The 22,956-nt window shown below is 60.4% G+C and overlaps 2 protein-coding genes across 8 annotated transcripts in view; one reads left to right on the top strand and one right to left on the bottom strand.

Annotated features, from left to right (window-relative positions):
* Nucleotides 1-573: 573 nt before the first annotated feature.
* On the top strand, nt 574-15,063 carry UNC13D (unc-13 homolog D). 3 transcript variants are annotated; one of them, XM_030295050.1, is made up of 33 exons: nt 574-718; nt 1,055-1,268; nt 1,979-2,014; nt 2,291-2,398; nt 2,515-2,574; nt 2,666-2,732; nt 2,978-3,158; nt 3,522-3,566; nt 3,704-3,772; nt 3,948-4,017; nt 4,208-4,312; nt 4,423-4,515; nt 4,590-4,693; nt 6,281-6,398; nt 6,503-6,627; nt 6,765-6,855; nt 6,938-6,994; nt 7,074-7,171; nt 7,277-7,328; nt 7,407-7,540; nt 7,619-7,739; nt 8,093-8,236; nt 8,436-8,534; nt 8,638-8,844; nt 9,007-9,075; nt 9,947-10,026; nt 11,622-11,727; nt 11,802-11,873; nt 12,280-12,363; nt 12,460-12,580; nt 12,807-12,930; nt 13,367-13,563; nt 14,328-14,449. In XM_030295050.1, exons 2-33 carry the CDS (start codon nt 1,152-1,154, stop codon nt 14,447-14,449), a joined length of 3,276 nt encoding a protein of 1,091 aa, XP_030150910.1. In that variant the 5' UTR covers nt 574-718; nt 1,055-1,151. The 3 variants fall into 3 exon arrangements, with proteins under 3 accessions (XP_030150910.1, XP_030150911.1, XP_030150912.1); XM_030295051.1 differs by lacking the exon at nt 574-718 and having other exon boundaries at nt 1,152-1,268; nt 14,328-15,063; XM_030295052.1 differs by lacking the exons at nt 574-718; nt 1,055-1,268; nt 1,979-2,014; ... (1 more) ...; nt 2,515-2,574; nt 2,666-2,732 and having other exon boundaries at nt 3,065-3,111; nt 14,328-15,063.
* A 764-nt stretch (nt 15,064-15,827) lies between these two features.
* Nucleotides 15,828-22,956, bottom strand: part of UNK (unk zinc finger) — a 32,827-nt gene continuing 25,698 nt past the window's right edge. For all 5 annotated transcript variants that reach the window (XM_030295057.1, XM_030295056.1, XM_030295053.1 and 2 more), the window contains 6 exons: nt 22,551-22,725; nt 21,619-21,720; nt 21,284-21,472; nt 18,976-19,157; nt 18,102-18,359; nt 15,828-17,297 (listed from right to left, as the gene is read on the bottom strand). In XM_030295057.1, the coding sequence (XP_030150917.1) occupies nt 17,142-17,297; nt 18,102-18,359; nt 18,976-19,157; nt 21,284-21,472; nt 21,619-21,720; nt 22,551-22,725 (1,062 nt within the window). In that variant the 3' untranslated portion in view covers nt 15,828-17,141. The remainder of the gene's footprint in view (nt 17,298-18,101; nt 18,360-18,975; nt 19,158-21,283; nt 21,473-21,618; nt 21,721-22,550; nt 22,726-22,956) is intronic.

Raw genomic sequence — 22,956 nt, 5'->3', positions numbered from 1 at the left:
CTGGGGAGACTGTTCCCGCCCCGTGTGAGAGCCCCTTGTTCCCACAGCGCATGGGGGCCCAGGACCACTCCGGCCTCCCACGTCTCCGTTCCACGGTGGTTACTCGGCAACTTCGCCCACCCACGGGGTCCCCTGGGGCCTGGGGCAGCCCAGCAGCTGTCCTGGGCTGGGAGCTTTAGAACCAGGGGCCGGGCTGCTGTGCTCACCACCTCGTGGAAGGGTGCCTGTGGGAGGGACACGTCAGGGGGCCCCTCCTGCGGGTGCCTTCTCCTTGTGAAGCTCCGTGCCTGGGAGCAGGGAAGAGCCAACCTCCGTGCCCAGCCCCGCACCCCCCTGCGCCCTGGCCTGGAGGAAGGCCGTGGGTGTGGCATCCGTGCCTCTGGGAGCTCAGAAAGCCCAGCACTGAAGTGTCCTATTTTCCTGTCCCTTCTTGCTGGGCTGCGCCGGCTCTCCAGCCTCGTCCTCTGGCCAGCCCCGCCCAGACGTCCCTGGGGTTGGCTAACCCCCTACAAGGGCATGTGAAGGGAGCACCCTCTTGATGTCCTTGTGGGGGCAGGGGCCCCGGGGCCGTCTCCGCCCAGCACGGCTTGGCTTGGCCCAGTCACCTTGGTGGAATGTCACCTGTGGAGTGGAGCGGAGCAGGCTGAGCAGTTGGCTGCCCGCTGGGGAGATGCCTCTCTGGAGCCCCCACCCTGTGCCCTGCCCAGCTCCGCCCTAGGTCTGTGGGTGAGAACCCCACCGACACGGGGCAGCTCCCCTCGGCCCCTGGCCCAGCCCGGTGCACGGCTGGGAGGGGGCAGGGTGGCGCTGACGCCCCTGCTGGGGAACGCTGGACTGGACGCCCCCCGCCCCCCCGCCCCCACCCCGTCTCCCGGCCTCTGTGGGAGGGTGGGGTGGAGCCGGACCCGCCCACCGGGTCCACCTGCCTGCCGTTCGGGAGAGTTTCTCCCAGGACCCCAGCAGGCCGGAGGAAGGAAGGTACAGGCCTCAGAGGTGGTGAAACCCTGACCGGAACCTCCCCCGGCCCGCCGGCCCCCACCCCTCCCTCGCGCAGGGTGGCACCCGGTGCTCTTTGCATAATCCTGTGGCTTCGCGATCTTCACCCTGCGGCCGCGGCGGCTAGGCAGAGGGGAAGGGCAGAACGGGCCACCATGGCGACACACCTCTCCCAGTCCCAGCGGCGCCCTCCCCTCTTACGCCAGGCCATCAAGATAAGGCGCCGCAGGGTCAGAGATCTGCAGGATCCCCTGCCCCGAACGGCTCAGGAGGTAGGAGTGACCTCAGTGAGAAGAGTGGCCAGGGTGCGGGGCTCCACCTCTCACGGGCTGGGGCTAAGGGTGTGGTCCCTTCCCTGCCTTTCGCGGCACCTGGGCAGGACCTTCTGGGTTGGCAGACCGGGGGCTGCCGCGTGTTCTCTGGGCCATCCTGGGCCTCAGGTCTTGGGGTCTGAGGCCCTCTGAGCCTGTGCCTTTGGTGGGGCCACCCACCCCATCCCCTGCTCCTCCAGCTCCAAAGTCACCAGCTGTTAGGGAGCGGCCCTGCCGTGGGCTGGGGTGCTGGGGGGGGGGTGGGGACCAGCTGAGCGGCCCCCAGGCCTGCTTGGCACGTCCCCCAGTCTCCCACCTCCACTGCTGGGCCTCACTTCCGCCGCTGGGGTGTGAGCGTGGCCGACCCGATAAGCGGTGCTGCTTCCTCTGGGGAAGGAAGGGAGGTTGGGGCCACGGGTGCCGCGAGCTCACCCTGCTGGGGCAGCCAAGCGCCAATGGACTTCAGCCGCGGCCGGCCAGGGGACGAGGAAGGCGGTCCGGGGCCTGGACTCCCGGGAGGCCTGCTGTGGGAACAGGTGTGCGGCCCTGGTGGGTTGGAGGCCGGGGACCCCGCAGCCCTAGGCCTGGGCCTGCTCTGTGAGGAGCCGTTCCTGCTGTCTGAGCCCTGGTCCAGGCCTTGGGGACATCTGTCTTTTCACCTTGCTCCCCAGATCGAGCCTCCATCCCACCACTTCTCCCCTGAAGAGGTAAGAATCAGAGTATTGGGGAGGCAGTGAGGTGGTGGGAGGCAGCCCCACATTCTTCAGAACACTCTCCTTGGCCACTGGCCAAGGCTGATGGCAACAGCAGGGGAGGGAGACTTCTGGGTCTTAACCCCTCCCATCCCCCACACGTTGGGGGTGCCTCGTCCCAGCTTTGGGAGTGCAGTGCTGGTGCCAGGGGTAGATGGCGGGGGGCGGGTGGGGGGGCTCGCCTTGCAGTGGGCTGACAGGGGTCCCTGAGGTGACTGTGCTGTGCCTCAGCGGGCCCTACTCTACGAGGAAGCTCTCTACACCATCCTGCACCGCCTGGGTCAGCCCGAGCCCAACCATGTGAAGGAGGCCTCAGAGCTGCTTCGATACCTGCAGGAGGTGAGCCCAGCCCCCACTCCGCCCGCCATCCTGCAGCCTGGACTCAGGCAGGAGTCCTCTTCCCCGCCGGCCGTCCCGCCCTGTGCCCTAAGTCTCTTACGCTCCCATCCCACCAGGCCTTCCACATGGGGCCCGAGGAACACCAGCAGCTGCTGCAGAAGGTCCAGAAGCTTGAGGTAACCCTGGTCCAGGACCGCCCTAGGCTAGGACAGGGGCCGGGAAGCCCAGCTCCCTCCAGGAGTCAGGCTCACCCTCCCGTCCTTCCAGAAGCCAATATTTTGTCTGAAGGCAACGGTGAAACAAGCCAAGGGCATTCTGGGCAAAGACGTCAGTGGTGAGTAGAGGGTGAGGGTCCCTGAGGGCCTTCTTGCCAACATCTCCTTCTCCCCATCAGGCTGTCCCAGAACTGGGAGGGAGCTCCCATCTCCCAGACGTCCCCCGGGGCTCACCTGGGTGCTGCTGACCCCGGGCCCTCCGAGTCTGTGGATGGGCCGGGGCTCTGCCCCTGGGGTGATGAGGGAGTCTCCCAGGGAGCCTGGCCAACACCCTGGTGGCCTCGTCCTTCCCCCCCTTCCCCAGGATTCAGTGACCCCTACTGCCTGCTGGGCATTGAGCAGGGGGTAGGCGCGCCGGGAGGCAGCCCTGGGTCCCGGCATCGGCAGAAGGCTGTGGTGAGGCACACCATCCCGGAGGAGCAGACCCACCGCACCCAGGTCATCACCCAGACCCTCAACCCTGTCTGGGAGGAGACCTTCATCCTGTACGTGGGTCAGCCCGAGCCCAACCATGTGAAGGATAGGCCCCAGCCCCTATCCCCTCAGTGAGATCCTGACTCAGGGGAGGTGACTTGGCCTGACCGGAGGAGGAGCCTGCTCCCTGGGCCAGAGATAGACAGGAGGCCAGACAGGACAGAGCAGTGGCCCACGTGTGCAGGCGGGGTGTGGAGGGTTGGACTGGGCTCGTCCGGGGGGTAGGCCGAAGCCTTGCTTTAGAGGACGGAGGAGCAGTTTGCTAGGAGGGGTCGGACTGGACAGTGGTGGAGTGGGGGAGGGAGCTCCCAGGGACAGGCTCTGGTTGGCTCCGGCCCTCCAAGGCCCTCAGCCGTGCCCTTTCCTCCCTGTAGGGAGTTTGAGGACATAAGCAACTCAAGCTTCCATCTGGACATGTGGTGAGGGGCGTCCCCTGCCTGGCGGGGTCAGGGAGAGAAAGGGGGCGAGTGGGGGCGGGGTAGACCCTCCTCCCGAAGGGGTCAGGGGCTCCCCGGACACCCTCCCTGCCTCCTGCTCAGACCTTTGCCCCCCTCAGGGACCTGGATACCGTGGAGTCTGTCAGACAGAAGCTCGGGGAACTCACCGATCTGCATGGGCTGCGGAGGTGACTGCCGTGGGGAGCAGGTTCCTGGGGAGGGCGTGTGGGCCCCTCTGCCCTCCCCGTGCATGCGGGTTGTCTGCTGGGCTGCAGGCTGTGTCTGGGCCCAGGATGGGGACGGATCCCAGCCTGACCCCTCAGTGTCTTGGCCCATCCCCCTCATGGACCCTGCCTGGAACAGGATCTTTAAGGAGGCCCGGAAGGACAAAGGCCAGGATGATTTTCTGGGGAACGTGGTTCTGAGGCTACAGGTGAGTGGGGTCAGGAAAGAGGCTCAGGAGAGAGACCGAACGGGGGTTCACGAGGAGTTCAGGGGAGCGGTACTGGGTCCACACCAAGCAGGGCCTGGGGTCTCCCTCCTCTTGCCTCCTCTGCCCCCAACTGTGTGAGATTCATGCCACTCGTGGGCACGGGCACCCCCCTGCCCGCCCTTCCCGCCAGGACCTACGCTGCCAAGAGGATCAGTGGTACCCTCTGGAGCCCTGCACCGAGACCTACCCCGACCGCGGTCAGTGCCACCTCCAATTCCAGCTCATTCACAAGCGGGTAGGTTGGGGGCCGGGTGCAGGGACCGTCCAGGGGCCTGCCTGGGGTGGCTGGACGGGCCGCACCGGCCGCGGGGCCCTCCACTCGCCGCCGTGCTGGCCCCGTTGCAGAGAGCCACCGCGGCCAGCCGCTCCCAGCCCAGCTACACGGTGCACCTCCACCTGCTGCAGCAGCTCGTGTCCCACGAGGTCACCCAGCACCAGGTACTGCCCTCCCATCGCCGGGTGGTACGGGGCTCGCCTGCTGGGTCCTGACACCCCTCCACCTGTCCCCGCAGGCGGGCAGTACCTCCTGGGACGGGTCGCTGAGTCCCCAGGCTGCTACCATCCTCTTTCTCCACGCCACGCAGAAGGACCTGTCCGACTTCCACCAGTCCATGGCGTGAGTGCACGGCCCAGCCGGAGCACCCGGGAGGGTCACCTGTCCTCCTATAGGCTGGCAGCTCAAAGTCGAACCCTCGGGAGATTTCTGTTTGGCCCCAACTGTGTGTTCTAAGTTGTTTTTGTTTTAAGTTTATTTATGCAGTTTCATTTACGCGGGTTGGGCGTACAGAGAGAGAGAGAGAGAGAAGCCCGGGCAAGCTCCTTGCCGTCGGCGTAGAGCCTGATGCGGGGCTCGAACTCAGATCACGACCTGAGCCGAAAGCAGGAGTTGGACGCTTCTCCGGCTGAGCCGCCCAGGCGGTCTCCCTGTGTTTTCAGTTTTGAGTCAGTTGCCCACTTTTACAAATCTGGAGGTTTTCCACATGGAGTCACGTGTCCAGCGTCCCACGGACCCTAAGTGCGGTCGTTCTGCTGGGCTGTAGCTGGCCACAACGGAGCGCACCGCCTCCCCGGCCCCTCACGGCTGCCATCGGCCCGTGTCACTCCCTGGCATTTGAATTCGCCACCCCTGCCCCAGATCGGCAGCCCCGTCTTCCAGCACCACCACCCTTGAGTCAACAGACTTGCGCGCCGGCATTACCAGATCTGTGTTGAGGGCCTGTCCCATCCCCTGTGCCCCAAGAGGTTGTGGGAACGAGGGGAGGGGCACGCGCGAGTCCTCAGATGTTCCTGTGCGGGTGAGGAGTACAGAACTGGGGGCACCCCGGGCGCTGGCCAGGCCAGGAGGAATGACGGTGCCCGCTGCCCCGGGGCCACGGCTGACACTTGGCACTTGAGTAGGGGCTGGAAGGGGGCTGGGGGAGAAGGGCAGCTTGTAGGACCCTGGGCAGGTGGGTATTCCCAGATAAGTGGGCAGGGGATGTGGGTGAGGCTGGGCCCGGGAGCGGGCACCCACAGCGAGGGCCCAGGGTCCTGCGGGGCCCGAGCATGCAGTGCGGTGTCCCGGTCAGGACGAGGCCTGTCCCTGGGCTGCTCTTCTCTTCCGTCCTCCTTCACAGTGCCGCTTGGGCCACATTTCAGCTTGGTCATCACCTCTGTGCAGTGTCCCCTAAACTGTCTACGGGGCAGTCCCAGCTGATGTTTGGCACGCGTGCATGAAGGCTCAAGTCTCCAAATCTTTTTTTCGAAAGAAGCAAGAAATCCTGAATTCTTATTATTTTTTTTATATTAAATAATTTTTTTAACGTTTATTTATTTTTGAGAAAGAGAGAGCACGCGTGAGCAGGGGGAGGGGCAGAGAGAGAGACAGAGAATCTAAAGCCGGCTCCGCGCTGTGAGCGCAGAGCCCGACGCGGGGCTCAAACTCACAACCGTGAGATCATGACCTGAGCTGAAATCAAGAGTCCGCCCCTTGACCGACTGAGCCAGCCAGGCGCCCCGAGATCCTGAATCTTTAAGTCACAGATATCCCAATTTGAGGAACAGATGATTCATTTACGCGTTTGAAAAACAACTTGATGAGGTTGATGGGGGTCCATAGGAGGTCTCGGGGGCAGGGCACCTCGCTGTCCCACCCCAGGGCCGGCGAGCAGCGGGAAGGACGCTGCCCCGCCTGGCGGGGCTGAGGGCTTCCTGTCCGCTGCAGGCAGTGGCTGGCCTATAGTCGTCTCTACCAGAGCCTGGAGTTTCCGAGCAGCTGCCTCCTGCACCCCATCACCAGCATCGAGTACCAGTGGATCCAGGGCCGGCTCAAGGCAGAGCAGGTGGGCTGGGGTGGAATGAGGGGTGTTGGGCAGGCGGAGCTCAGGGTGCGGGAATGGCGGTCCGGGCCCCGTAAAGCAGCTCCCGACTCGGCCCGGCCCTGCAGCAAGAAGAGCTGGCTGCCTCGTTCCGCAACCTGCTGGCCTACGGCCTCTCCCTCATCAGGAGGTTCCGGTCTGTTTTCCCCCTCTCTGTCCCCGACTCCCCAGCCCGGCTGCAATCTCTTCTCAGGTCAGCGGCTACCCCTTCCCCTTCTTCCGTGAGGCCAGGAACGAGGGTGCCTGCAGGGATGCGGCAGCCTGCTGGAGATGGGAGGGGGGGGGTACAGGGGCAGCGGGCATCCTGGACCCAGCTGTCTGTCCCCACAGGGTCCTGGTACAGATGTGCAAGATGAAGGCCTTTAGGGAGCTGTGCCCCGACAGCGCCCCCCTGCCCCGCCTGGTGACCGAGGCGCTGCGGGTATGGGTACTCACCCTGGGGACGAGGAGGGCACGTGCCTGAGCCTAGTGACCCTCCCTGCTCACCGCCTCTTTGCCCGCAGACCGGCACCGTCGAATGGTTCCACCTGAAGCAGCAGCACCATCAGCCCATGGTGCAGGTGAGGGGGCTCGGGCAGGGCGGCGGGGTGGGGTGCTCGCCCCTTGCAGCCCTGCTCAGCGCACCTCCGTCCCTGCCAGGGCATGCTGCAGGCGGGCAAGGCCTTGCTGAGCCTGGTGCAGGACATCATTGGCGACCTACACCAGTGCCAGCGCACGTGGAACAAGATCTTCCAGAAGTGAGCAGGTGGCTGGGTTGGGAGGTAGTGCGGCGGGGGCTCAGAAGAGGGACCAGAAGGACCCCTGTGGGTGCCACCAGGTCACACCTGTCGCCTTCCTTCCAGTGCCCTCAAGGTCAACCTCTTCTCCATGGCTTTCCTGGAGCTTCAGTGGCTGGTGAGTCTCGCCCCGCGTCTCCGGGCCGTGCCCTCTACCCTGGCTCTGGAGCCCTGTCCCCACGCCTTCCCTTCGCAGGTGGCCAAGCGGGTACAGGACCACACGGCGGCGGTGGCGGGCAGCCCCGTGTCCCCGGAGGTGGGCGAGAGTCTATTCCAGCTCTATGTCAGCCTCAAGGAGCTCTGCCAGCTGGGCCCAGTCCCCGCAGAGAGGTGGGCAGTGGCGGGTCAGCACAAAAGAGAGAGGAGGGCGGAGGAGAGGCTCCCAGGCTGAGCCCCGGCCCTCCCCAGGGATGGCGTCCTGGCCCTGGATGGCTTTCACCGCTGGTTCCAGCCCGCCGTCCCCTCCTGGCTGCAGAAGACGTACAGTGTGGCCCTGGCGCGGGTGCAGCGCGCTGTGCAGATGGATGAGGTGGGGGCGGGGCCCGAGATCAGGGATGGGGTCCCAGCTTTGGGGGTGGGGCTCGGGGCTCTGCTTGTACCTCCAGGATGTGCAGAAGCTGGTAACCGGCTCTTGAAGCCAGTTGTGCAAAACGCCGCCTCCTGATATCCTTGGTGTAAAGCGTGGCTTTCCTTCACAGACTGATCTGTGCAGCCGGGGGGGGGGGGGGGGTCCCTGGGTGGGGAGCCTCGCTCGCACCCCTGGTAGTCCGCCCCCCCCCCGCCCCGCCCCGTCCTGCATGCTTGCGGGAGGAAGGAGGGAGGGAGGAGCAGGAATCTGGCAAGGCCTGAGCCCTCCTTTCTGCACCCTCTCCCATCCCCCAGTTGGTGCCCCTGGGTGAACTGACCAAGCACAGCACGTCAGCCGTGGATCTGTCCACCTGTTTCGCCCAGATCAGCCATACTGCCCGGCAGCTGGACTGGCCCGACCCAGAGGAGGCCTTCATGATCACCGTCAAGTTTGTGGAGGTGCGGCGTCTTCGTGGGTCCTTCCCCTCCTTTCTAGGACAGCCCCATTTCACTCACCCTCTTTCTCCCCAGCTCCTCCTGCCCCAGCAGCCTCCAAAGGCCTGTGTCTTAAGTCCCCAAGTCACCGAGATTTCCGTGCCTCTCCACATTGACCCCCTCGTGGGCTCCCCCCGCGTTGACCCTCCTCTCCCCACCCCAGGATACCTGTCGGCTGGCCCTGGTGTACTGCAGCCTCATAAAGGCCCGGGCCCGGGAGCTCTCCGCAGGCCAGAAGGACCAGGGCCAGGCGGCCAACATGGTAAGGGCCGGACCTGGGTGTCGGGGACCGGGGTCGGGGTGGGGGCTGCCAGTTCCGGCACAACTCCGGAAGCTCTGCCTCCTGCGCCCGTGCCTGCCCTCAGCTATGCGTGGTGGTGAACGACATGGAGCAGCTGCGGCTGGTGATCGGCAAGCTGCCCACCCAGCTGGCATGGGAGGCGCTGGAACAGCGGGTAGGGGCTGTGCTGGAGCAGGGGCAGCTGCAGAACACGCTGTATGCCCAGCTGCAGGGCGCGCTGGCCGGGCTGGGCCACGAGATCCGCACTGGCGTCCGCACCCTGGCCGAGCAGGTACCTTGTCTGATCCGCAGGGCCCCCCCCGCCCGCCCCCCAGCGGACTTGGGCTGACGTCCGGCCCCTACCCCTTCCCGAACCTAAACCCAGGCTCCAAGTGGCCTCACCCCGTCCTCCCCGCACTCACGCCCTGGTCCCCCTCCTGCTTTGTGTCCCCAGCTGGAGGTGGGCATTGCCAAGCACATCCAGAAGCTCGTGAGTGTCAAGGAGTCTGTCCTGCCTGAGGATGTGAGTGGCCCTCCCTGCTCAGCTTTGCCAAAGGGGCTTAGGGTGGCAGGGAGCTGAAGTCGGTGGGATGTCAGCGATGAGTCCCCCAGACTTGGGCCAGAAATGTTCCCTCCTGGACCTCGGTTTCCTCCTTGGATGCTAAGGGGGCAGGGTTGGGTCATTCCACAGACTCTCCCAGCATCAGTGTGGGGACTGCAGTCGGGGAGAGCTTGGACTTTGCAGCCAGACAGATCTGGGCGTGCATCCTTCTCAGCTCCTGTTTGCACACGCCAGCTGATTCGAGCACCCTCACCTGTCAGGGGGCACAGTGATGCGTACCTTTGGTTGTTTGGGAGACGCTGACTCATTAAGTCATCAGCTATTGAAGCACTCACTCTGTCCCAGGCACTGATTTAGGCACTGGGATATATATCAATGAACAAAAATTACGAAAAGTCCGCCCTTCCTAGAGCTTACATTCTGGTAGGGGAGGCGAAAGAGCCAAGTACTTGTATGTAACTAAAACTATACGTACGTGTGTGTGCGCGTGCACACACGTGGCATGTTAGATAATAAGTGCTAGAGAAAATGGAGATATTTTTAGACAGTGGCTGGAGAAAGCCTTCCTCAAGGGTGACAGCTGAGCCCAGACCTAAAGGAAGCCAGAGAAGGAGCCATGAGGATTTCCAGGGGAGGGAACGGCAAAGGCCAGGGCCCCGAGCCAGGACCGTGCGTACAGGAGGCCAGTGTGGCTGGAGCCGGCTGTGGGCAGGGGTCAGCTCCTGCAGGTGTCCCAAAGCAAGTGCACAAAAGCTCCCGGTCCTGTTTGCCCTTCCGAGTCAGGGCATGGGAATGGGCCAGAACCAGACGTGCTGCCCACCCCTCTCCCCAGGCCATTCTGCCCCTGATGAAGTTTCTGGAAGTGAAGCTCTGCTACATGAACACCAACTTGGTGCAGGAGAACTTCAACAGGTCTGCGGCAGCCTCCCACCCTGCGGCGCCCCGCCGCCTCCCACCAGCCCCTCTTTCCCGGCCTCAGCATCCATTCTCAGGGGAGGATGCAACCAGCCTCTGCTTCAAGGCTCACCTCCAGGGACAGGGGGCTCACTTCCTCACACACTTGCCCATTTCCCTTTAGGCTGAGCAGAAAGCTGCCTTCTCCTTTAGCCGCGGGCTATCTGTGGGCCTTGCTGGCTCATCTCCCCTCCTAACGTTACAGGCAATGGGTATTCTCCCATGATTCAGGGGAACTTCTAGTTAGGGTGCCTTTAAAAAATTTTTTTTTAATGTTTATTTATTTTTGAGAGAGGGAGAGAGGGAAAGAGAGAGAGAGAGAGAGAGAGAGAGAGAGAGAGAGAGTGTGTGAGCAGGGGAGGGGCCGAGTGGGAGGGAGACAGTATCCAAAGCAGGCTCCAGGCTCTCCACACAGAGCCTGATGTGGGGCTTGAACCCACGAATGGTGAGATCAGATCATGACCTAAGCCAAAATTGGGCACTTAACTGACTGAGCCTCCCAGGTGCCCCTAGTTAGGGTCTCTCTTCGAGCAGGGGCCTGGGCAGCATGGCTAGAAGTCAAGGGTGTGGGCCCCAGCCCACCTGAATTCAGACTCTAGCTTTGCTGTTGCTCGGTGGGCGGAGTGCACAGATTACTCAAGTTTTCCGTGCAGATGATCATAGTTCTGGCCTTTAATGAGGACCAAGTGAGTCACGTGGGGTGTCGAATGTAGCGCCCGTGCAAAGGAAGTGGTTGGCGCGCTGCAGACCGATGGCCATGGGTCCTCCCCATGGGATCTGGGCTCTGAGGCTGCTGCCCGTGCTCCCCGCGTACCACTCCTGGTGCAGCAGCCCCCGGGAAGCCCGCCTTCTTCGTTTCTCAGGCCACAACATGCCATTTGTTCAGCTGAAACAGAGTTAAATCCCCACTCCAGGGATTTCGCTCACTGGTGTCTCAACAGCCATTAGAACATTGTCTGGGGGCATAATAAGCACCCAAATATGTTGACTACATTAGCTACCTTTAATTAGTATGACCTTCCCCGTTCTTAATTACACAACCCATTTTTTTTTTTTTTTTTTTTTTTTTTTTCTTAACTGCCTGAATCTACTTTGGCGTGTCAAAATTCAGTTCTTTCAGGTGGTTAGTAGGACTGTGGCTTGGTTGCTATTTTTTTCTCCTGACAGTGTATCCATCCTTATCCATGCTGGAATCTTCTTCATTCTGGCCACTCCTCTACTGAATCCTGATCCTGTCACTGGGGGACCAGCCTCCCCTCCCCACCTTGTTTGTTGGGGTTTGATAATCCTACTGAGCAGGCTTCTCTGCTAGGTTATGAGACACATTGGTTGGGACTGGCCCCGCCCACCTGCCCCCCCCCCCCCCAACCCCTTGTCCTCCCTGCCCCACTCCTGCCTGTGGCTCCAGCCCTACCTGAGAAGAGGGTAGAAGTGGAGGGTGGGGGTGGGGAGGAGCTGGGGGTGGGTCTGGGTCCCTTTCTCAAGAGTGTCTCTGCTTCCTCCCCTTCCACCCTCCTATCCTGTGACTGATGTCCCTCTGCACCTCACCCCAGCCTTCTGACCCTGCTCTGGACCCACACGCTCACCGTCCTGGTGGAAGTGGCCGCCTCCCAGCGGAGCTGCCCCCTGGCCTCTAGCAGGCTGAAGATTGCACTTCAGGTAATAATAGCAGTGACCACAAATAATCCTGGTGGGAGGCTGCCTGGGGTCACCTCTGATGTCTCACCCCCTAGAATCTGGAGATCTGCTTCTACGCAGAGGGCTGTGGCCTGCCACCTGAGGCCCTGCACACAGCCACCTTCCAGGTAGGGGTCTCTTGGTGAGCTGGTTGGGTGGGGGGGGGACACCTGCCTTTCTGTGCTCACCTGTGTCGTCACGGATGGGGCCCAGCACGAAAAGAAAATGTGAGCCCCCTTTTCAGAAATTATTGAAAATTTGAAGGCAGCCACAGCAGAGCTTTGGTGTTTTAAACCAAGCATCAGGTTTTTTAAGCATGGTGAGGGGGTGGCTGTGCCACTGCAGGGGGAGCACGCCTGTGAAGCCCACCCTGTCTGTCCTGAGGGTGCGTTCTGCGGTCGGAGGTTCTGGAACGCCCAGTGCTTTCCATATCAAACTGGCATCCCCTCTTGGCGGCAAGTTCCCCAAGGGCAGCCCTGGGCTACGGTTGAGTGTGACAGTTCAGGTGACCTCTCGGCTGTGCCCCGTTCCCAGGCTCTGCAGAAAGACCTGGAGCTGCAGGCCGCTTCTAGCAGGGAGCTCATCCAGAAGTACTTCTGCAGCCGGATCCAGCAGCAGGTGAGGCTCCTTTCCTCCCTTGCGCTCCCTGTGTCCCTGGAGCCCCGCCTCCACTCTGCCCCAGCCGACACTGCCCATGCGCCCCGCCCTTATTAGGCAGCAGCGGCTTCTGAGGAGCTAGGGGCGGTCACAGTCAAAGTCTCCTACCGCGCCTCTGAGCAGAAGCTGCGTGTGGAACTGCTCAGCGCCTCCAGCCTGCTGCCCCTGGACTCCAATGGTGAGTGCAGGCTGTCCACTGGCCGCTCCCGAGTCTTTGCTCAGGCCCCCTTCCCCCGCGTCTCTGGCAGTTCTCTCCCGAGCGGGAGCACTGCGTGCAGTTTCTGCAGATCGCCAGGAGGGGGCAATGCTGCCGAACAGGGCACGGCTGCAGGGGCCTGGACGAGGCGGGGAGCTGGGGTATCCTGGGCAACGTGGCCTCCCCAGGTGACCTCCTCACTTGTCAGGCTCCAGCGACCCCTTTGTCCAACTGACCTTGGAGCCCAGGCACGAGTTCCCTGAGCTGGCCCCCCGGGAGACCCAAAAGCACAAGAAGGACCTTCACCCCCTGTTTGATGAGACCTTTGAATTGTGAGTGGGTCCCTGTACCTGCCACCCTTCCCCAGCCCCGGACCTCCCTCGGGCCTGCTCCTCCCACCTGAGGCCGATGGGCTCCCCTGAGAGGACCGCATTTGGGTCCCAGGGAGGGGCACCTGGCACAGGGGTTTGCTGGGACCCCGGGAGGAGGAGCTGGACTGGAGGGGAAGACCCCCACCTGTTGGGCTGAGAGGCTTTTGCTTCCAGGGAAGGTCTGGGGACAGAGGCCCTTGCTTTGAAGTATCAGCCCACAGAGGAGGAGTTAGGACATACTAGGCTGAGAACTGGCTTTGCGATCCTAACTCCCACCTGTCTGCCCTCAGCCCTGTCCTGTCCTCAAGATCCAGGGGCGAACTGTGTGTGCGGGTGGGCGCCAGTGACCGTGGGGTGGGGGAGCAGGCAGCTGAGCCCCACTCTGTCCCCCACTCAGCCTGGTGCCTGCTGAGCCGTGCCGGAAGGACGGAGCTTGCCTCCTGCTCACGGTGCTGGACCATGACACGCTGGGGGCTGATGACTTGGAAGGGGAGGCCTTTCTGCCACTACGCTCAGTGCCGGGCCTGACTGGGACGGAGGAGCCTGGCGAGGTGCCTCAGACCCGTCTGCCCCTCACCTACCCTGCGCTCAACGGTAGGCCTGAGCCCCAGGGCAGAGGCTGTGAGGCTTCGGGTGCAGGGCCAGGCCCAGCACTGGGGGTGCAGGGGAAGGGCAGCCTGTAAAACCTCAGGCAGTGGCCCCCAGGGAAGCACATGAAGTCGGGGTCAGAGAAATCCCTCCTTGGATGTGGAAGCCAGTGGAGTCTGCGTGGTGGCTCGTGCGGAGTAGATAGCTCAGTCTAATCAAGAGACCAGGGAAATTTGTTAGCCCAAGTGTGGTGGGACCCTCTAGTGGAGGAAGGTCACTAACAGGCTTACTTGGGGAGAGGGCCTGAGTGTCTCTGACCAGGGGGCACAGCCCAAGCATCCTCCAGGCTGGATAGTAAGAATAGGTCACACGTCCAAGCACTTATGAGCCACTTTTAAGCACCTGACGCATATTAACTCTCAATCCTACAACCACCCAGTGTGGCAGGTGGTATTGCTGTTTTACAGATAAGTAAACTGAGGCACAAAGAGGCCGACTCCCTAGCCTAAGGTTCTCATGCAAAAAGGCAAGAGTTGCAGCCTGAAACGCACCTCAGCCTCTTCCAATGCAGTTGGGTGCGTGTCTGTGCCAGTGCGGTTGTGCTAGGGGATAACCTCAGGCTGTCTTGTGAGCTTGGCTGGTGTGTGTCCATCACTAGTTTTCAGGATGGCTGGGGAACGGGTCAGTGCTGTGACCCCCACCACTAGCCAGGCACTGCTTACCCCCACCCCCGGCGCCGCAGGCTGACCCCCAAACGCCTCTCTTCGCAGGGGATCCTATCCTGCAGCTGCTGGAGAGCCGGAAGGGTGATCGGGAGGCCCAGGTGTTTGTGAGGCTGCGGAGGCAGCGAGCCAAGCAGGCCTCCCAGCATGCCCCAAAGCCAGGGCGGTAGCAGTGGGGGTTGGGGAGGGGGCTGGGTGCCTGCGAGATCTGGGTTCTCCCCACCAGCCTGGCCTAACAGTCCGCAAGGGCCCTGCAAGTCTGGGGAACCCCGGTGTGCGGAAGGCCCAGAGTGTGGATCCTCTCTGGTCCTCCCACCAGAGGGGCCCGGGGTGCTGGGGCCCCTGTGGTATTTATACTCCCTCCCCCCCGCCTCCAGCCCTGGCCTCAGCATTCTCTACCAAATTTCAGCACCAGGGGGAGGGGGCCCTGCTCTGGCAGAGCTGTCTCCCTGCGTTTCTGGCCTGCCTATTCCAGTCACTGGGGTGGGGGGCTGGGCTCCCTGGGGCCTGCTCTTTAGCTCTCCTTCCCTGGTTCACTGGGGCTGGGGCTACCGCTGCCCTGAGAGGGAGGGTGGCAGCTATAATGAAGGGAGCCTGGCTCCTCTCCTGAGGCGGCTACTGGGAACCTTCTGGCTCTGAAGAGGTGAGAACTGGCAGGCAGTGGGGCTGGCATAGAGGAGCAGGAAGGACAGCTTGGCCAACTGTGTCTACTGTGGACCCCTCCCTGGGACAGTACCTGCCACTTAGAAACTTTCTTAGCAAAAATAAAAAACCAAAAACAATTCATCGTCCTCTAAGGAACTATGCTGTTGCCCTGCATCGGGGTCCAGGAGATTACAGTCAGGCCCTGCAATCCCCCTCCTCAGCCTTCAGGAGACCTTGAGCTGTCCCCCCACCTGTGGCCCACTCGGCCCCTCACTTCACGTTATAGAGCAGGGAGATGTGGGAGTAACTGATGTTCCAACAAAACACTACCAGGCATATCCGTGTGTGCGGTTGCTGCCTAGCACAAGGGCCTGATGCTCCCAAGGGGAGCACCATAAGTGGGGGTCTCCCAGGAGTTCAGTTGTGTGTCTATTCAAGGGCTGAGAGGAATGGAGTTGCAGCCTGGCCTGGGGGGGGACGTGGCCCCTATGCTGAGAGAGCCCAAGGCCGGGTTGTCCTATCTAGCTGTGTGACCCTCTCTGAGCCCACACGAGTATGATGGGGGAGGGTGGTGAAGGGGGTCAGTCGAGATCATCCAAGGCTCCTTTCAGCTCTGAACCTGAGATCCATACAGAGAGCCCATTAGCTGTGTTTCTTCACAGCTACCTACTAGGCCAGCTAAGAGCAGGGGGAGGAAAGAGGTGGCTCAAAGGCTGGGACCCTCAACCTTCCTTTTAGTGCTTTTGAGAGAAGACAGTTCTCCTCCTCTGAGAAACTACTAGGGGCCCTGTTGTCTTTTGCAAAACAGTAAGTGAATGGGTCCCAGCTGATGGGGCATAAGCTCTTTCTATAGCCCAGGTGGGGCTGGATCTCCCTCACCCTCATGTAAACAAGCTACCACTGTTAAGTTCATATTTTATTTCCAATAGGTTTGGAGCTTTGTTGATTTTTGCATTTTCGTAAAAAAAAAAAAAAAGTTTTCACTTAATTCATTGAAAGCCCTTTCGTGCTGAGCCCAAGGAGAGCCTGGTCCAGGCCAGACCCTTCACAGCCCTCTTGCTCCCACCCCAGACCCCCAGCGCTGGGAGCAGGGTGGCTTCCCTCCACCCGCTCTGCCCTCCCGCACCCACTGCATCTTTCTGTACAGAACAATTTTTAAAATGGAAGCTAAGACACAATATACATCGGACAGGCACGCACACACATGTACACAGGCGTCTGCTCCAAATGGGCAGGACGTCAGCTGCACTCAGAGAGCACCAAGGAATGCATACGGAGCCCCTCCCGGTGAGGAGGGCAGGGCCTGAGCCCTACCTTGGTCCTCAGTCCGTAGCTCCTCCCCACCAATTGCCCTGCTAGCTGCCAGAGGGAAGGGAGGAAATGGGGGGGGGGGGGAAGCTGACAGCAGCTGGGGGGTTATGAAGAGGGCAGTGCCAGTCTGGTAGGTGGCCCTGGGGCCAGGGAGGCTGCTTTTGGGAGCCCAGAGGGAGAGGACTGAGGTGGATCCCTGGCCTCAGGAACCTGAGGGGTAGAACTCCTGGGCCCTGCCCCTCAAGGAGCTTCAAGGGCCCAGGGGAGGAAATGGGGCTGGCCCCTGCAGCTTTGGCCTGCCAGCCCCAGACTAAATACACATTTGGTAAACCTAGGAGCTAGGCTGGCTTCGACCCCAGCACATCCCCCTCAAGCCTCACAGCTGGGAACCACGTATGCCCTGGGGATGTCCACATCCCTGGCTCTCTCCCTGGCCTGGGGAGGTGCAGTGAACAGAGCCTGCCCTGAAGGCTTGGTCCCTCCCCTCAGCCCCTCCCAGCTTCCCGCTCAGGCCCCAGGAAGAAGTTAAAACTAGTTAGTTTCCCTACATTTAAAAAGAGACAGAAACGTATCCCCTGCTGAAGCCCAGTGGGCGAAGAGGGGACTTTGTCTCTGCAGTGGAAAAGGAGGGAGTGGGCAAGGGGAGGGCTGCAAAATAGTTTTTTCTTTTAAAAAGTGCTTGGTAAGTCTGTTTTAAAGTGTGTGTCTATATCTATATACAGATATACACACAGACACTGTTCACACACTGCCGCCCACGCATACCTACACACATACGGAAATGTATACATATACAGAATCATATACATATACATACATACATACATACATACATACATATATATATATACTTTAAAAAGTCCTAGGTAAGAAGATCTGAGCCAGGCCAGGGCCAGGCCTGCGGGGTCACGACTGGAGGGCGTGGGCCCGGCCAGGCTGGCAGACCGGGCACTCGCTGCCCTCGGCACAGAGCTCACACAGCACGGCGTGTTGGCACGGCAGCACCGCTCGGTTCTGTTCCTGACACTTAAGGCATTTCACCGACTGCATGTGGAACACGGCCTGCGGGAGAAAGTGACATCATGGTCACCAGCCTGGCCCGGAGTTGGACAAGGAGCTTTCCTCAACATTCTCTTTGGTCCCCTTGATGAGGAACCAGAGGCACAGAGCTCAGCAGCATGGCTGCCAAGTGAGAGGGCAGAGTCAGAGTCCAGGCTGATGCCCTCGGGGCTCCCAATGTCTGCTTCCAGGGGTGCGGAGGGAGAGGGCAGGGCCAGTGCTGCTCTGCAGCCCCCACCCTGATGGGCTCTTTCTCCCACAAAGCCTCTGCCTCTTGTCTCGATCTCACAGGGACCCTCAGTCCTCAAACGAGAACAATGGGGCCTGGCTGCAAATGCCTGGTGAAAAAAAGAATGCACTCTCTGCTGTGCCTTCCTCCCTGGGGATCAGTGGGGCACCTAGGAATGCAGACAAAGTAGCCCTGGGGACCTAACTGTTCTGGAATGTCTTCTGGTATGTGCAGAGCTCACAGGAGAAGCGTCTCAATGTAACCGAAGGCCCAGGCCTAGTAATGCAGCTTGGGTCAGCCCCACCCTCAGAACTGTGGGGGCTGGGGCAGTGGGGGTGGGGTGGGGGGGGGAGTGTGGGTACTGACGCCTCCCTGTCTCCAGCTTTCTCACCTCCCAGCAAGTGACATTTTCTCCTACCTCTCCTCCGAGAGGGCAGCATTTTGTGTCAGCCCAGCAGCTGGGCAGAGGCTCCCAGGAGGGTGGCTGTCCCTGGGGCAGCGTGGACCCATCCGAGTCCAAGCGCTGCTGAGGCTGCTGTACACCCCCACCCAGCGCTCCCCTAACCTCCTGGGCTGACCTTGTCCACTTGTTCCAGGTGGGCCCGCAGCTGCTTCTGGAGGGAGTAGAGGGTGGAGAGTGAGAGGGCCTCCAGGTCGGAGAAGGTGGGCAGGGCCTGTGGGTCGGGGCCTGAGTGCAGCCGCTCCAGCTCTTCCTGTAGCTTCTTAACCTGCTCCTCCAGTGCATCCCGCTGCTCCCGGGCCAGCTCGCACTCAGCACCTGCTGCGCTGGCCCGCTCACCGGCCTCCTCTGCCTCCTTCTTCCAGGCATCACAAGCCTGTGGGCCCAACACACAGCACCTCATCTTGATGGCCCCCTGGCCCTGCAACCCTCCCCCCTGCAAGTACATCTCTGGGAGCCTGCAGGGACCACCGTGGCTGCGGGGCCTACTGGAGAGCTGGGTCAACTGTCTGGGGAGGGCACAGGCAGGGGGCTGACACTGCCTGCAGACAAGGGAGGTTTCAAGATCTGCAAGAGACCCTGTGTGTGTCAGGAAGGGGGCTGAAGCCAGCACGGCAGAGGAGCGCTAGGCAGAGCTGGGCACGTTGGCCAGCACCTGCAGGAGCAGCCAGGCTGCAGCTGGACAGAGGGACCATCTCAGAGCCTAGAACACCCTGGAAAGTCAGGGTTGCTGGGGAGAGTCAAGCAGTGCTGTGGGATCAAACCAAATAAGCAACTCACAGTGGGAATTCCGGGCCCGGGACACCAGCCAGCCCAGGGTCCTGACTGGCAAGGCAAGTGTTTCCACAGGGAAAGAAAGTGAACAAAACTAAATTTCTGCTCTGTCCTCCAGGACCCTGGGCCTCCCACCCCTGCGCCTCCTCTGCGTAAGATGGGCGAAGGCTGCATGCCATCAGGCCCTGGGAAGGCAAGTGGGTGTGGGGGCCCAGTACCTGCTTAGCCTGCTTCCAGGACTCCTCCCACTGCTTGATGGTGCTGTTGGCTTCTTCGAGCTCTTGCCGCAGCCGGGCCAGCTCAGCAGCCCCTGGCCCTGACAGGAAGGCAGGAGAAGTGCCTGGGGAGAAGCTACCAGAGGCAAAATGCTCCCAGATGCTGCTATTCATCCCGTTCAGACCTGCATCAGGAAATGGAGGAACATCAGGGTTCTGGAAGGCTTCAGACCCAGACCCTGGGCCCCGTCCACCCCTGCCTGGAGGCTTCCAGGGGCTAGCTGTGCAAGGCTTCAGCAATATCAGGCCAGGGAATTTTACAGGGATGTGTTGGCCCCCCAGCTGCATCAGACCTACCGTAGCATCACCTGCTACTCAACACTTAGCACTTAACTTCTGAGGCTTAGCAACCTCATCTGTAAAGTGAGGTTCCCATCACTTGCCTCACAGTGATTCAGGGGACTTGGGAAGGACTGGAGGAACAGCAGTCTGTAAAGGTGGCAATTTGTGATTGTGACTTGACTGTTGGGCTAGAGAGGGGAGAACCCCCTTACACCTGCTGTGAGGCTAGGGAGGAAATTCGGGGACAAAAATGTGGCCCAGAGCCTCAGATGATGGCAGAACTGTAGTAGGAAAAGTTCAGGGAACCCTGGTTCATTCTCCTTGGTTTATGATGAGTAAACAAGAAAAAAAAAAAAAAAGGTGTCACTAAGAATCACACAAACGGTAAACGGTGGAGACGATATACAGTCAGGGCATCTAACTCCAAAGGCTTACTTTCTCCAGTTAGCTGGGCTGCGCGCTCACCCAGCCATGTATTCGTTTACTCCTTTGACAGATGTTTGCTAACACCATGTGCCTCGCTCTGTGGCCACCAGGGCAGCCCCTGTCTTCTAGAGGGGGACCCATACCCACCTCTGGCCTCATTCTGCCCACACTTCTCATTCTAATAACTTCTTTCTCACTCCCTTCCCACTAATCCAGCAAGGATTTTCCAGAAATCAAAGGATTCTTTCTCTCCTCCAAGCAACACATACACCCAAACTATGACAGATGTCATCCTATGTAGAGATCCTGAGATGTGCACTATCGATGAGCCTATCTGCCCTGTCCCCAGAGGTGGGAACTCACGACCAACAAAATGTCATCCTGGCAGCGAGCTCTTCCCATGCACCTCCCTCCGCACTCAGTGGCACTTTCTCTCTTGACCACGTCCAGGTCAGGTTCCCTCTATTATTCTGAATCACAAAGCCAGGCCTCTAACTCCACACAACAGTGACAGTTTCTGAGTAGGCTCTAGTGTCCATGAAGGTCTGCCTCTCTGACTAGACCACAGCTCTGTGGCAGGAGGGACTGTTGAGCTCACACTCTATAAAACCCTGCTTGATAACTACACGGAGAGGGATGAAAGGAATGAAAGAGTGTGTGGCAAGAAGGGGTACAGTCAAGATGCTTCCAGAATACGAACAAGCCAGACAAATGTGACACAAAGCATCTGAAGCTAACAGAGCCAACATAAAATGGAACAGCCACCTTCAAAACTGGAAAGATGCTTAGAGATCAACGTGTTGCCCTGATCTCTGGTCAGAATGTCAAAGGTTGGCTCACAGGCTCAGACTCAGTGTGACCAGGAAGCCCAGCACCCTCAGGAGAGGTTATTTCTTGATCTTCTCGAACAGCTGCTGGGGGGAGGGTTGGGGGGGGGGGGGGGCTAAGAGCAGCAGCTGCTGTTTGAGAGGCAGCGAGCTGGGCACTGTGCTGTTTTACACATTACCTCAGTAAACACTCATGCCAGCCTGCCCACGAGAGGGTACCCTGCCCGCGGTGGAGCCTGCAGCTCGCCAGGCCCTGCTTCTAGCCACTGTCATGTGATGTGCCCTCTAGAACCCCCCAGTCCATCCCATTCCGGTTCTCATGTTCAGCAGCCTTTGGGGTCACAGCCGGGTCTGCCTGGTGCCTCTTCTTCTAGGAAGGCCACCTTGAGCCTGGGGCAAGCCTGTGCAGACTTCTCCCTTCGTCTCTTTCCCTCACATTATTTCATTTAAGGCTTGCACCTTCCTTATGAGGAGGAGGATGCCATTATTTCTACAAACTTTAAAGCACAGGAAACTAAAAGAGGCTAAGCCACCTTGTCCAGGTGTACCCAGCTAAGGGAAACGTGGGACAGGGACCTGACCCACCTCCAAGCTCTGAGTCCCTGCTCCAACCTCTACTCTGCACTGCCTCTGGCTATGGACAAAGTGGCCAAAAGCACTTCTAAAAGCCCAGACCCTGCTGCCCCAGGTCTCAGAGAGACACACCCCCCTCTTACCCAAAGATCCATGTGATGCTGAGGTCCCCAAAAATGTGTTTTCGGACTGGCTCAGGTGGCCCTGGGGCTGCTGCAGGAAATGCGAGGAGAGGCTGACAGGAGGGGACGGGGATGCTGAGTGGAAGGAAGCAGAACTGCCCAAGGAGCCAGGGATGTTCACGGGTGCAGAGCTCTGCAGCAGACTGCCACCTGGAAGAGAGGCCCCAGAGGGCCCAGTGAAGGCGGGGCAAGCTACACAGAGCCACGTAAGCAGGGGAAGGCTCGCCTGCCCAGCCCGGGCCAGGCTGGACCCCTAGGAGCCCTCCCTCATGCGCTGCCCACCCACTACCCAGTACCAATTGTGATGCTGCCCGGGTGGGGCACCGCGCTGTTATCAAAAGTCTTCTCTAGGGCAGCCACCCCAAACTCATTCAGGTCCAGGTCATCCAGGGCAGACTCTGGGGACACAGAGATTGGTACATAAACCTCCTTGCCTCCCAAGGGGCCACAGAACCCTGAGGTTCCAGGCCTCGTCTCCAGGACCCACCTCTACTGCCTCCTATTCATGCTCGGCCCCACTAGACCCAGGCTCTCAAGCCTCCGCCTGTCGGGCTGCTCCTTTGCCAACATGGACACCCTGTGCTGTGTGCCTTGCCACGTCCGGCTCAGATGGCTCTCTTCCAAAGCCTTCTGATACCTCTCCTGATGTTACAGCTTGTATGTCTCATCCTTGAGCTCTCAAGGGCAGGAAACAGATCTTTGGGCCCTCAGTGGCTAATGCACAGTAGGTGCTTGACAAACACCCACTGCCCTCTGCTGAACTAGACGGGGAGGCTGGCAACAATGTCCCTCCTCGAGGGCAGGAACACCCTATCCGCATCTCTGCCAGCCTGGTGCCTGAAACACGACCTGCCACAAAGTGCCACCCATAAAGGGCTGCTGACAGAGAAGGGCAGTTGTGTAGGTTGTCTGCTACATAAGGGTACCTAGTGAGAGTATGAGGGCCAAGGGACCTATATCGTGGAATGAGGCTGCATTGGTCCAAGGGAAGAGGCGGCTCTTCCTAATTTCCACAACAGAGAAATAGCTAATTTGCTATAAGGGCTATAAGGGCCCTACACCCTGGGCTCATTTTCCCTTTAGGTCAAAGGGCTCAGAGTGCCCACCTTCTGACTCTCCCAGGTAAATGTCTACAGTGACAAGCACCCTGGTTTGGCTCTCACTCGAGAGCTAGTTTCTCTGACTCCAGACCCAGTCCAGATCTTGGCAACAGAAATGGCCTAATTACCTATGACTGACTCTACCGTGTCGCTGGTGGGATAGAAGGGCAGAGCATTTGCATTCATGCCAGGGACGCTGCTGGTGCCAGCAGGGCTAGGGGGCGTAGCTGCCAGGCTGGAGGTGATACTAGAAGAGATGCTTGAGGTCAGGGGGCTGCCCACGGGAAGGATGCCCAGCATGTCCTGCAACGAGAGAATGAGGAGGAGAGACAATGGGATGCCCGCTCATGGAAGCCATGGCCAGGGGCTGGAGGGAAATGGTGCAAACCAGGGCTCATCCAGTTGCCCCCAAGCTCAGATGGGACCCCACCCACTCAACACCTTGCTGCAAGGCTGGAGTTGGGACAGCTGTGGCTTACAGGCTGCAGGGCCCACTCACCCTAGAGTCCTGCAGTAGGGGAAGGGAGAAGTGAG

This window comes from Lynx canadensis, chromosome E1 (assembly GCF_007474595.2).
Source record: "Lynx canadensis isolate LIC74 chromosome E1, mLynCan4.pri.v2, whole genome shotgun sequence".
Lineage (NCBI taxonomy): Eukaryota > Metazoa > Chordata > Mammalia > Carnivora > Felidae > Lynx > Lynx canadensis.
Note: the sequence above shows the minus strand (reverse complement) of the source record. Positions and strands in the feature narration are given on the sequence as shown.